The sequence below is a fragment of the Adiantum capillus-veneris genome, chromosome 5, assembly GCF_014529385.1.
Source record: "Adiantum capillus-veneris isolate H3 chromosome 5, ASM1452938v2, whole genome shotgun sequence".
Taxonomy (NCBI): domain Eukaryota; kingdom Viridiplantae; phylum Streptophyta; class Polypodiopsida; order Polypodiales; family Pteridaceae; genus Adiantum; species Adiantum capillus-veneris.
In genome coordinates, this window is record NC_140935.1 from 44,284,311 (window position 1) to 44,297,763 (window position 13,453).

At 47.3% G+C, this 13,453-nt stretch overlaps 2 protein-coding genes across 6 annotated transcripts in view; one reads left to right on the forward strand and one right to left on the reverse strand.

Annotated features, from left to right (window-relative positions):
• The window catches only part of LOC147457218 (tRNA/rRNA methyltransferase (SpoU) family protein), a 241,074-nt gene that overhangs the window by 75,216 nt on the left and 152,405 nt on the right, over positions 1-13,453 (reverse strand). The window lies entirely within an intron of this gene.
• Positions 11,342-11,912, forward strand: LOC147457222 (uncharacterized). The gene is made up of 2 exons (XM_086512177.1): positions 11,342-11,386; positions 11,469-11,912. The coding sequence occupies exons 1-2, from the start codon at positions 11,342-11,344 to the stop codon at positions 11,910-11,912; spliced, it is 489 nt and encodes a 162-aa protein (XP_086368303.1).

Below are 13,453 nucleotides of genomic sequence, written 5' to 3' on the forward strand. Positions count from 1 at the left end.
TACAGAGCCATCGGGACACACTACTACAGCCACGCACAGCTACACAGACAGAGGGGAGACAGTCGCAGCTCACAGACTTCTTTCAGAGGATTGCCGCCCCTCCCTCACCAGACACTCAGAGGGGAGTGACACTCCCACAGGCGGAGGTGAGCCGAGCTAGACGACGACCACGAGTCACAGGCTACAGGGGCGCGAGCTCCCACCACCGACAGATCGAGGAGATCCGAGACCGGGAGCGCCGTGCCACTGAGGAGCGAGTAGCTCAGATGAGGGCCGACCCGACAGCTTTCATCCGGGTAGCCTTGGCACCAGCCCCGCCCATGTACCACATCTTACATCCCCCCATTTGTACAGGATGGAGCTAGATAGCTTGATGGATTCTCATTCTCATGATTGTACTACCTTGAGCATATAGACATGTATATACCCCTAGAGATAGAGCTCCATCCCTCCTCAGATACTCCCCTACCTACCTACATTCAGTTCAGTTTTGTATCAGTTTTGTTTCATTTGTCTTTCCGATAGACGGATGACATACACACCATGTACATTTGATTTGTCTCATAGGCCGATTTCGGCCTGACACAGACGTTAAAAATCTTTCTTTCTTTCTCTCTCTCTCTCTCTCTCTCTCTCTCTCTCTCTCTCTCTCTCTCTCTCTCTCTCTCTCTCTCTCTCTCTCTCTCTCTCTCTCTCTCTCTCTCTCTCTCTCTCTCTCGCGTCAGATGGGTCTCTCGCGTCAGCAGGCCATTGGCCAATCCCATAACAGGAGTTGCGGGCAGCAGCTTATTGTTGCTCAACGGAGCATATTACAGTGCACGAGCTTCCCACAAAAAGGGGGTCTCGCGTAGATTGAACCAGAGTCGCGAGCTGATACTGTTCGGGGCTACGTACGCTCACTTGCCGAATATCCAAAAGGAGGATATTCAGCAGAACAGATTGAGCGCATGCAAAGGGCTGTGGGAGTGCAGATACCCGCATTCGGGGTGTGGTTTATTTCTCCGCGTAGAATCAGCCAATCCATACACATAGGAGAGTCATCTTACGCGTAGGTCAACAGACATCATACATTGTGCGAAATGGTAAGTGAGTCCGATACATCTCTTGAACGACAAAACATAGAAGCAATCTCCCCTACACAGGACATGGAAGCCGTCAATGTCTCACCTGTTTGCAAGTCGCGAGCAAAGGCAACATTCATACTCACCAACAAGCGGATGGCGCAGATAGAGAGGGAAATGAAGGAGTGGAAAACAGAGATGGAAGGATGATGAAGGAAAAGGCGCACCTCCTTCAGATGGTCTTCAATGAAGGCGCACAATGGAAGAAGGAGAAAGAGAGTCTTAACGCAAAACTACAGACACTCAAAGAAGAAGTCTCAGCCCTCAAACAGGAGAACCCAAACGCCGAGATACAGATACGCAAAAAAGAAGTCTTAGCCCTTAAACAGAAGCTTGCTAATAGAGTAAGCAATGGACTAGAGGAAGGCGAATTTCAGCCCTCGGTAATAGATGAAATCAAGGAAATCAAGGAACAAGTAAGGATGATCACAGAGGAAGAGAAACTGAGTGTGGCAAAGACATCTTCATGGGCGGAGGTAATAACATGGACACAAAAAAAGGCGGACAAGGCCAAAAAATGGATTGAGGTCGCCAAGAAAGGGAAAGGCCAAGAAACTCCTTGTACACCGATGCTTATCAACATGACCCTCAAACAAGAACAAAGAAGGCGAATACGAGCACTGCATGTGAAAGTGACCGGTCTCAAGGACATAAACAATGTGGAGAAAGAGGTCACAAGCCTTACATCCATGATGGGGATGGAGAAGCCTTTGCACCTAAAGGCATGGAGGGTAGGTAAGAAAAGTGATGGCACGGGAGAGTCTTCAAAGGGGAGACCTCTCATACTACGCTTCCCCTCGTTGGAAGAGGAGGAGGAATTCTTAAGGAAGAGGCCTACTCTCAAAGAGACAGGTATTTTCCTCGGTGATGACCTGACTCTCTCACAACTCGCACATATGAGAGAGGTAATGCCAAAGATTACAGCGGCAAGACCTATGCGACCACACTGAAGATGGCTACCTGGAATTGTAATGGGTCTATGAGATTGGACGTGGGGTGCATTTGAGGACAGTTTCAAAGACAAGGATATTGTATTCTTCTCAGAGACTCATCAAACCCGAGCATTGGAGCTAGGGAGACCTAGACGACCCCGATGGAAAAGAAGAGCTACACAATTTCGACGGAGGCTATAGCAAAAGATACGAGCCATACTTTTTCGTCGACCAAGGCACAGATGAAGATGAATCTCTATAAAGATGGATCTCTACTTCCCTCCCATATTGTCTACACATTGTACTGCTTACTTCACACATTTCACCCCTTTCACCTTTCACACCTATCAGCTTAGTTTAGGATTCCACAGTATTTATACTTTGTTATCCTAGTTTAATTTATTTTTTGTCAATCTGACTTTGTATCAGATACACCGCGTTGTAACTTTTTGGTCTCATACGTCACTTGGCCTTTTGAAGACGTCATTTATCTCTCTCTCTCTCTCTCTCTCTCTCTCTCTCTCTCTCTCTCTCTCTCTCTCTCTCTCTCTCTCTCTCTCTCTCTCTCTCGCTATGCTATAGGGGATTTTTACTTCGCCATCGCCTATGTATCACATATTACATCCTCATTATGGGACTGGATGAACCAAGCTAGTTTGCATTGCATTCTTGTACACCCCTACGCATATATTTCACATACCCTTAGTGTTAGTGCTCCATTTCCCACCCCACTCCACTCATCACTCCTATCCTACTAGTTCAGATAAGCATGGATTCTAGTACATTGGTCTCATAGGTCAGATAGGCCTTTTTCATTTCATTTCTCTCTCTCTCTCTCTCTCTCTCTCTCTCTCTCTCTCTCTCTCTCTCTCTCTCTCTCTCTCTCTCTCTCTCTCTCTCTCTCTCTCTCTCTCTCTCTCTCATCATCCTAGAGGGACACTGCTTGACCGAGCCACTAAGCTTGGCACATCCAGACGTCGACGACCTCGGGGCATACTTACCCGCAACGGGAACGGGGAACGGGAACGGGAGGGTCCGGAACGGGACGGGAATGGGGAGGAGGTGGAGCCAGAACGGGAACGGGGCTGGAACGGTCAACCTAGAGTAACGATTGAATTACCTCCATTCAGCTTGGTCCCAAATAAACTCCGAAACTGCCCCCAAATCTGCCCCCTAAACTGTCCTAAAACTGCACCAAATACGTTCCCTGAACAACCCCAAATCTGTCCCCAAAAGCCTACTTTTTTCCCCCCAAATGCCTACTTTTTCCCATTTCGTCGTTCCGCCCATTCCGGAACACCGTTCCGGTTACACCCCGTTCCGGAACGGCGTTCCGTTCATATCTCCATTTCGGGAACGGGACTTGTCCGAAACGCCGTTTCGGGACGTTTGCGCTGCGTTCCCCCCGTTCCCTATTGAAGTGCCTTGGGGGGTCTGCAACATCTGACGAAGGCGACAAAACAGAAAATACAAATCACTCTAGCTCGACATGCAAGACGCCCAACGAAAGTACTGACCATGGAATAGGTCAATGAGATTCGACAGCGACCGATGGGAGATCTCATATGAACCCACAACCCCCCCCCCCCCCCCCCCCTATCCCTTCTTCTTAGTGCTTTAGTGTCTTAGTGATAGTTCTTTGTAATTTTCTAATATCTGTACTCAGACATGGCATCAGATTCACCACTTCTAACTTTTTGGTCTCATAGGTCATTTTGGCCTCTTCAAGACATTAATATAACATTTCATTTCATCATCTCTCTCTCTCTCTCTCTCTCTCTCTCTCTCTCTCTCTCTCTCTCTCTCTCTCAGAGACGTTAATAAAGCTTTCTTTTCTTCTTTCTTTCTTTCTCTCTCTCTCTCTCTCATAGTTGGTATGATGAGGAGTGCAAAAAGATGAGAGCCCAGCTTCAAAGGGATCTTCTTTTAGGAGTCATCACTTACAGACGGTCTCGAATTGCTTCCCGACGCGTTGTGCGACGGAAGAGGCGAGCTTACCTAGCTCTGATGGAGCGAGACTTATATTAGATGTTCTTGAGTAGGGACTCAAGAGAGCCATGGAGACTCTTCCATGATCACTCCCCTCCCCTAGTGATTACTTCACCTGATGTGTGGGACCAATATGCGACATCATTATATACGGTTCCTGGACAGGAACCCCTTCCAGACCCTACCAACGCTTGCCCAACTCCGAGCACTTTCTTTACATCTGAGATGGTACAAACGGCCATCGACAGGATGAAGACCGGAAAGGCATATGATCATGACGGTCTAGTAGCGGAGCACTTTGTACATGCCAGGGATATGCTAATGGAGGTTCTCGCAATGTTGCTCAATCATGCCATGTGTGAGGGATTACTTGAGACCTGGAGGGTGTCTACTATTGTGCCCATCTTCAAGGCCGGTGACCCTACAGAGCCTAGGTACTACCACACTATTATGGTTGGACACACATTGGCACGGTTGTATGCATCGATTCTGGAGCAACACTTGAGTAATTGGGCAGACGGCGAGGGTGTACAATCAAAGGGTCAGGCTCGCTCCAAGAGGGGTTTCTATCATATTCTGACACTCAGGGCCATCATTGAGGAGGGCAGAGCACATGGGAGACGGATCTATTGTAGCTTTGTGGATTTTCGCAAACCATTTGACATGGTACCAAGAGATCCATTGATGAGCAGACTACAGGAGATGGCAGTGCCCGTAGAGGTGATTTGGGGGATTATGGCTTTGTACAGATCAATGATGGGACATGTAAACACTCCGGAACAAGGTTGTACCAACACGTACGTGTTGATCCGTGATGTACGGTATGTCCGTACTGATCCGTACAGTACGCGTACGGATCGTACAGTACAGTGCTTTTTCTTATTACAAAAATTTAAAGCCCTTATAGGCTATCTGGGATACGTTTTGCGTGTCATTTTCGTTGGACATTGTCGGCGCAGAGCGTTACAAAGAATAGCAAAACATTGTGCAAAAAAAGTTACCCCCTCCCCACCCCCCAACTCTCTCTCTCTCTCTCTCTCTCTCTCTCTCTCTCTCTCTCTCTCTCTCTCTTTTCCTTTTTTTCTTTTTCTTTTTTTTTTTTTGGAAAAAGCAGGGCTATATATTACTGAGTACAAGATAATCCCCAGCGTATGCCAAAATAGCCTATCACGTGGGGTGTACAAGCTGAATGTAAGGTTGAGAGCCACTATAGGGACAACTCGACTAGAACAAGCTCATGGTGGTCTGTATGAGGAGTGGAGGAGAAACCACTGAGGAGGTGCATAATGCCATGTAATCTATCCACCGGTAAGTGTGAAGAAGAGTGGAGATCGGGCCCAACGCCAAAGGAAGTCAAATCGACGAGCCTCGACTGCTCTAGATGTACCCGAGGAAGAATCCCATTGCAAAATGAGGGTGTGAATGATGTCCAGCCAAATGGCAGTGAAGGTATCTGGAAGGAGCTGGGGAGCCGCACTGAGAATATGAAGACAACGAGCTCTCCAAACATTCCAGAGTGCAATGCTAGTGATGACTGAGAAGATTTCATCACGTGTCTGAGGATCCCCTTGCCAAGCAATCTGTGGTAACATAGCTGAAGTCCCTCGCAGGTAACCAGTCATGGTAAGCATAAGAGCTGGATCTGTGTCTGAGCCCTCGTAGAAAAGATGCGGTCCGGGCATCGGCATCAACGAGGAGACAGATCCCCAAGTGAGAAATCCATGCTGAACACCAGCTCTGCTAAGTAAAACGCAAACTGCTGGCCATACTGCATGAGAAGACGAGCACGACCAAAGACAGTGTGCAGGTGACTGTGGTAGGCACAAAGAACAGCGAGTACATAACGGATCATGACCCATAAAAGCTAACCAAGTCCCAACTGGAAGTCCCGCATGTGCAGTCATCCACAGGAAAAAGGAAATACGACGAGCCACATGTAAATCCCAGATGGCTGACCAAAACTGTTGTAGATAGGCATGGGAGAGACCTGAATGTAACCAGAAACGCATACAAGTGGGCTGCTCTGGGTGCTGCCTCATCAAAGCGAATCTTCCAATTCTGACTGTGTACTCAAAGAATGATACATGTGCGTCGGTGGGGTTAGAGTGAGGCCAATGCCACTCTCCTGGGTCCCAATAAAGCTGAGATAGGGCACGACCCTCCCACACCCAAAGCCTCCAAAGTGCAGCATCAGCGGAAGCGAAACGGGGGTCAACACAAGGACGCTTCCCGCGGGAGCCAACAACTTGTATGGCCTCCCAACGAGCGCCGGGGTATACAAGGCGCGGAGAGGTAGTAGCATATGTCAACCTAGCATCCATCCCCGTAGAGTAGTCAGTATCAACTGTGAACAGCATGGTGTCGAAACGAACTAATAAGAGAGTGCTCTGAGTAAAGAGGCCTTCCCAGCCACAATGTGGAGGCATCTGAACTGTGCCTCGCATGACTGCGTCCCAGTGTGAAGGAATGGCAGAGCCAATCTCAAGCAGTTTGTATGTTACCCCGAGACCAATGTCATAATGTTTCGCCACAAAATCTGCATCCAACATACGTTTCTCATGAAATAGCCGCATAGAGGCAGCAGGGCCAGTGTCCCAAGCAGCCAAATCAATGTGAGTCCGCTCTCCAAGCTGACAGGGTGGATTAACCGAAGAATCAACAACTGCATCATTCCAAATGAGAGGCTGGCGCTCAATCTCCTCACGGCATGAGGGAGGTGAGTGTGTTGATAGCTCGTCGCATGGATACCCAAATCTGAAGGAGCGATCGGATAAAGGGTGAGAGAGTGTTGGTGCACAAGGGGGCATCCTTAAAGAGAAAACGGTACCCTGTTTGCCAAGTATAGCCATCTCTACTGCCGTGGCGCGGAGTCGCTGTGGAAAGAGCAGCCTAAAGAAGCGTCTTCCAAGGTTCTTGGCCGGGAAAAAGACCCCGAACAATAAGCTTGGTAAGAAGGGCGCGGCCCTGTAATTCTGGATCAATAATGCCAAGGCCACCCTCTGATCTAGGACGAATAATCGTGGACCAACGAACTCGAGCACGAGTATCAGTAGTCCCATCTGTGCCACTCCATAAAAAGTTCCGCACGAGTCTGCGGAGCTGAGCTATCACTCCAAAATGCAGCATCCAGCAAGAAGCCGTATACGATACTGTAGCCAGAATGACCTGGATGGCGACCAATGCACGGCCAGCCAACGACAGATGACGTGAACACCAATGACAAAGCTTCCTGCGAATAGACTGCAGTACGGGTGCAAACTGCTACTGTGAGGAAACGTCAAATGCAATCTGAAAGCCCAAATATCTGCATGTCTCACCTGGCTGTAGCCAGGTGAAACCATCAGTTACCCCCCAAGTAGGTATGTCATCACTGCCAACCAATAACCCATAGGATTTATGCCAGTTAATGCGTGCACCACTAGCAATGCAAAGAACCTCTAGGGCTACCCGCATGGCATCAAGAGCTGCTAGCAAATAGCGCAACATCAACATAGTGTCATCAGCAAGCAAAAGGTACTGGCATGGTCAAGCCACGAAATGCATGACTCTGAGCACTAAGAAAGTCGGACATAGTCTCTCCCACAAACAGATACAGATATGCTGCTAAAGGGCATGGCATCCCTTACGGACAGATCGAAAGAGCTCAAAACTGCGACTGACACGACCACCAATAGTAATAGCACTACTGGCAGTCCTGAAGAGAGCGGAAATGCCTGAGATCCATCTCGAAGGGAAACGCATCCTGGCTAATGATCCTTCGAGAAACTCCCACTCAACACGATCGTATGCTTTCTCGAAGTCAAGGATGAAGAAAGCGAAAGGTTCAGAAGATGATCTGGCCCACTCTACTGCCTCATAAAAGTAAAGATATTATCCAGTATGCATCGATCCATGACAAAGCCCGTCTGAGAAGTGTGGATAATATCTGGTAAGAACGGTCGCAAGCGATGGCTGATCAGCAACGCTAATATCTTATAGACCGAAGGGAGTAGGGTAATCGGTCTCCACTGGCGAAGCTGAGTGGTGTCACCCCCTTTCGGAATAAGAGAAATGAGACCTGAACAAAGATCCGGATGCATATAGCCTGATGTAAAGATATCCTGACAACCACGAAGCAGTGGTATATGCAATACATCCCAATAGGTCAAAAAGAAAGGTCTAGTGAGGCCATCCTCGCCTAGACAGGAAGATGGATCTAGACTCTCGATAGCAGCATGAAGCTCTGCAAGTGTGAATGGGGCCAACAAAATCTCTTCCATGGTGTCTGTACAACGACGTCGGGTGTGATGCCAAATCTGCTCACGGGCAAGTAAAACCTAAGTAGTGCATACATCAGCAGTGAACAATGCCTCAAAATAATCTGCAGACATATCAAGAATAACATCAGGATGCATATGAAGTGTTCCTTGAGCATCGCACAAAGTTCTGAGGGTGGTGCCAGGAGGGCGCTCTTTATGCGCAGTGAAAATTTCCTTATTCATTCGATCTGATTTAGTTGTCCAATGAGATACTGAAGCATGATGAGTGAACTCAGACCTGGCCTCCTGTATACGACGAATTTCCTGTGTGAGCTCTGTGTGTCTAGCAGCGAGATAAGCATCCTGAAACCACTCCTCAAGCAAGCGCTGTGTGGAACCAAGAGGAATGTGGAGGTCAGACTCGCGTACTCTCAACTTACGATGAATACTAACAGTCTGTTCACGGCAGTAAATACTAGACTGAGTAATGCAATGGGCAAGGAACACTCCAGGGGGACCACAATAAGAATCACCCATGGACCACAAGTCACGAATCTGCTGCTGCAAAACTTCAGTGGTGAGAACACTATCAGGGATGCGACAGCCTCGTCTCTGTGCAGCGGATCTAGTGAAAGAGAGAAACAATGAGATGGGAAAATGATCTGAGAGGCTAGTCCCTCGCCAAATAGTAGTAAATCCACCTAGAGCTGCTGCCCACGGGCCCTTACTGCCCCCCCTCCTCTCTCTCTCTCTCTCTCTCTCTCTCTCTCTCTCTCTCTCTCTCTCTCTCTCTCTCTCTCTCTCTCTCTCTCTCTCTCTCTCTCTCTCTCTCTCTCTCTCTCTCTGTGCGAGAGAATTCACCAGTCTCGACTCTTACGTGTGACCCAGTATTTGCATGTTTTCAGCAGGCTATTTTCATCATGCCGAAACCTACGAACCTTTTGTGGGCAGAGCACACCAATGTAATTGAAGTTGTGAATACTCCTGGGCAGGCTGGATCAGGTTGTCGCAAGTGGTCATGCAAGTACTGTGGTTTCACGCTGTCGAGTACAATCACTCGAGTTGTGATGCATCTAACTCGCATCAATTGCACAAATAATTGTGGCAAGTGCAAGAAGATACCTCCAGGTGTGCGGGAAGCATTGATTGCTGAGAAATTCCCTGCATTTGCAACAACAGACAGAGGAAAAGTGGCACAACAAACAGAAGACCGTTTGCAAGACGCTCTTCTTGGACAGCTTGGTGACTCTTCTACACAGGTGGAGGAGAGCTCAGGGTCTCAGCAAATTGGAAACAGGAAGAGGGCTCGTACCATGCAGGAAGAGGAGAATGAGGAGGTTGGTGATGTGCATGTGCGTAGGCAGAGCACCTTGCCTTCACGTGTGCATTCTGTGTCTTGGGTAAAAGAGCGTCAGAAAGTGGCTGAGATGGAGATTGCTCGCACTCTCATTGAGTGCAACATCAGTTTCAATGTCTTGAAGACTGAACAATGAAAGAGGATGGTGAGGTCCATTGCCCAGGTAGGTACTGCTGCCACAGATACATGGTATGGCCTCGATTACAAAAAGATGCGCACCACAGCACTGGAGGAGCAGAAGGCCTTGATAGATAAGGCGTTGGTGCCTGTTAAGGCTGGATGGCAACAATTTGGATGCACCATCATCTCTGATGGATGGAGTGATGTACGGAGGCGACACATCATTAACATACTTGTGTCTTCTTGTCTTGGTACATATTTCTTGCGTGCTGTGGATGCAGGAAAGGCAGGAGATAAGATCACAAGTGAATTCATTTTTGAGCATATTTCAAGGGCCATCAATGACGTTGGTAAAGAGAATGTGGTTCAAGTTGTCACAGATAATGCAGCCAACTGCAAAGCTATGGGAGAAATGGTAACGGCACAGTTTCCTCACATTTTTTGGACTCCATGTGCAGCCCATTGTTTAGATTTGTTGATGGAGGACATAGGAAAATTGCCTTGGGTGCAGCCAACAATTTCAAAGGCTACCAGATTGACCACATTCTTCCGAAAGAAGCATCAGGCCTTAGCCATCTTTCGTAGCCATAGTACCCTTGATATGGTGCGGCCCTCCAAGACCAGGTTTGCATATATGTATTTGGTGTTGCAGAGACTCTCCAAGGTGAGGGATCCACTGTTGCACACAGTTGTGGACCCAAAGTGGAGAAACATGGCTCTAGAAAACAGTGAGAACACCAAAGCCATTCAGAGGCATGTGTTGGATGAGTCTTTTTGGACAGAGGTCCATACCTTGATAGTGGCTTTGCAGCCAATGTATATCTTGCTACAAGTCACAGACACGGAGGGCTCGACATTAGGCCTTGTCTACCATCTCTTCATGCAAATGAAGAGCCACATCACGGCATGCCAAGCCTTGACTCAAGAGCGGTGAGTGTCAGATTTTTTCATGACATTCTTTTTATATCTAGGCCATGAATCCATTGCTAATTTGAGTGTGATCATTGCTAATTTTTTTGCAGGCGAGATGATATCCTATTCTTTATAGATAGTAGGTGAAAGTTTATGAGTCGTCCTATTCATGGGATGGCTGCTTTACTCCATCCTTTTTACAAGACCTCAGAGTTGTTTCATGAGAGTGATCTCCTCACACTAAAAGACGAGTACATTAATGATATGTTTGAGGAGCACGAGCAGCTGGAAATAGATGCAGAGATGTGCAAGTACATGAACAACTTGGGGCCATCGTTTTCACGTCAGGTAGCATTGCGTCCAGAGGCCACCAGTTGTCCTCTCACTTGGGGGTAGAGTTATGGTCGCCAAGGTCTTCTATGCCTGACTACTATGGCTCTACGTTTGCTCTCGCAGGTATCTTTTAAATCTCACTTTATTTCCCTATCTTGGGTCTTGCACAATGCGTTTAAATAATAAATCCTGACAACGACACCGGCAATTGCTTTAATGCAGGATTGCTCAACGGGTGCTTGTGAGCGCAACTGGAGTGCTTACTCTTTGATCCATACCAAGATCCGGAATCGCCTTATCACTTCTCAGTTGGAGAAGCTAGTGTATTGCAGGGCCAACATGAGGCTTGTGCGCTCTTACCACGCTTTGGGGACACCCAAGCAGGTAGTATGACGATGTAGTATGACATCCTATGTATATGTTTCTTATTTACACTATTGTTAACAAAATGTACATTGTACAACAGGTTGATCCCTCACGTATCACGCTGGTAGTTGATCCTACTGTGGAGGAGGCGGACCAACATATCAGAGATGAGCAGGAGGAGATAGTACGCATGCTTCATAGAGAGCTAGAGGATGTCGATCGGCGTGTGACAAGATCTCGTGCACGTGCTTACAACATTCCATTACGCCTCCAGGATACAAGTGAGGGGAGTGCACGACGGAAGAGCATTCGCAAAGGCAAGCTACCCATACGTACTCCTCGGCAGCGTGCGAATGAGGCAGTCCGTCTCATTCACACTCCAGAGGAAGAGGAGGATAGTGATCCAGACCCAATTGGTGCAGACGAGGCCACATATGCTATGGTGACAGAGCCAGAGTTTGATGACGAGGGAAATGTCCTGGCAGATGGCGACATCCTCTTTTCAGCATCATCTTCTTCTTCTTCTGACGATGAGTTTCATTAGGCACTAGTGACTGCTACTACTTTAGAGTCTAGACATTTTCACATATTTCAGCATGATGTTGTTTTTTATGTACGCTCTAGCAGGAGCCATTTTGGCTTGACATTTGTCATTATTTTGGTTCCATCCTTACTAGCAGTTTGTGCCATGTGGGCTACTTGAGTCTAGAAACAATGCTTGTACAGTTCTGAGTTTATTGTCAGCAACTTACCTTTTGTTCAATTGCTTGAAGCTTCATGCTTGAAGGTTTGTCATTGTTCTGAGTTCTCTTTTCAGCACTGAGCAGGTAGAAATGTTTTTACGTTGTTCAATGTATATTGTTTCTTGAAGGTTGGTACTTGTTTTGAAGTAAAGTGAATCTCTAGTGGATAATGTGTATAGTAATGTGTCCCCAAGTACTTTGTAGGGTATAGATTGGTTAACCCTCTAACAAGGAAAATATAATTTTCTTAAATTTCCTCTCATTTATTGTTTTCTTACAAAGGTACGTATTTTTACGTACCTTTAAAATTTATCCATACGGCACGACGTACAGTACGTATAGTCACGACCCGTACAGTACGTATGGTACAACATTGCTCTGGAAGGGGTATCTGATTTAGTTCACTCTACTATTGGAGTGAAAAAGAGCTGCCCATTGTCTCCTACTCTATTTGGTATGTTTGTTGATCAGGTGTCTGATTACATTGACAAAGAGGGTGACAGGGGTGCCCGGCTGGCAGGGACGTCGATCCCATTCTTGCTATATGCTGATGATATTGTGCTGATATCTGACTAAACAGAAGGTATGCAACGACATTTGGATGCACTACGCAGTTTTGCAGAGGATAATGGATTGTGTGTAAACTTAGGTAAAACCAAGGTTATGGTGTTTAATAACACCACACCGCAATGGGTCAGGAGATCAGTACCTACTTTCAAATATGGTTAGGAGATTGTGGACTATACAGATGTATACACTTACCTGGGGTAGTCTTTACTAGGCCGAGATTTTCTTTGAGAAGAGCAGCAAAGACTAGACTAACTAGAGCTGGTGCGGCTCTGGGAGGGATGGAGAGGATGTGTTCGCAGGCTCGCCGCTCAGTTCCAGGAACCTAGGACAAAGTTATGGCTCTTTGATATTTTGGTTGCCTCTACTATGTTATATGGGGTGCAGGTATGGGGACCTTCTGTAGGCAAGGATGGTTGGAAGCGTATGGAGAAGCTCGTGGTATCTATGATCTCTCGGCTGATTAGAGCCAAGGCTTCCGTACCGCATGATCTCTTTCGAGTGGAATTGGCTGCCCCGCCTATGGAGATTGAGGCCTTACCAGATCAGTCTCCTTTGTACCCAGTCTGTGGGATACTACAAGAGACAGATATCCCAGGGTGGCTCTAGAGTCCTCCAAACATTTAGCTCTTAATGGGGATACATCATGCTGGTATGCACAAATGGCATCATGGTTTCAGACACATGGTTTCACCATGGACAGGTTGCCTCCTTTTCAATACTCTCTACAGGCACCCTTGAGGTCTCTAACGCGGGTAGAGATTAATAGACTCAT

Bases quoted from the DNA above. Each gene is read 5' to 3' on its own strand.
- LOC147457222 (XM_086512177.1), top strand. From the start codon at position 11,342: ATGAGGCTTGTGCGCTCTTACCACGCTTTGGGGACACCCAAGCAG. The intron at 11,387-11,468 runs GTAGTATGACGA...ATTGTACAACAG, and splicing joins CTTTGGGGACACCCAAGCAG to GTTGATCCCTCACGTATCAC.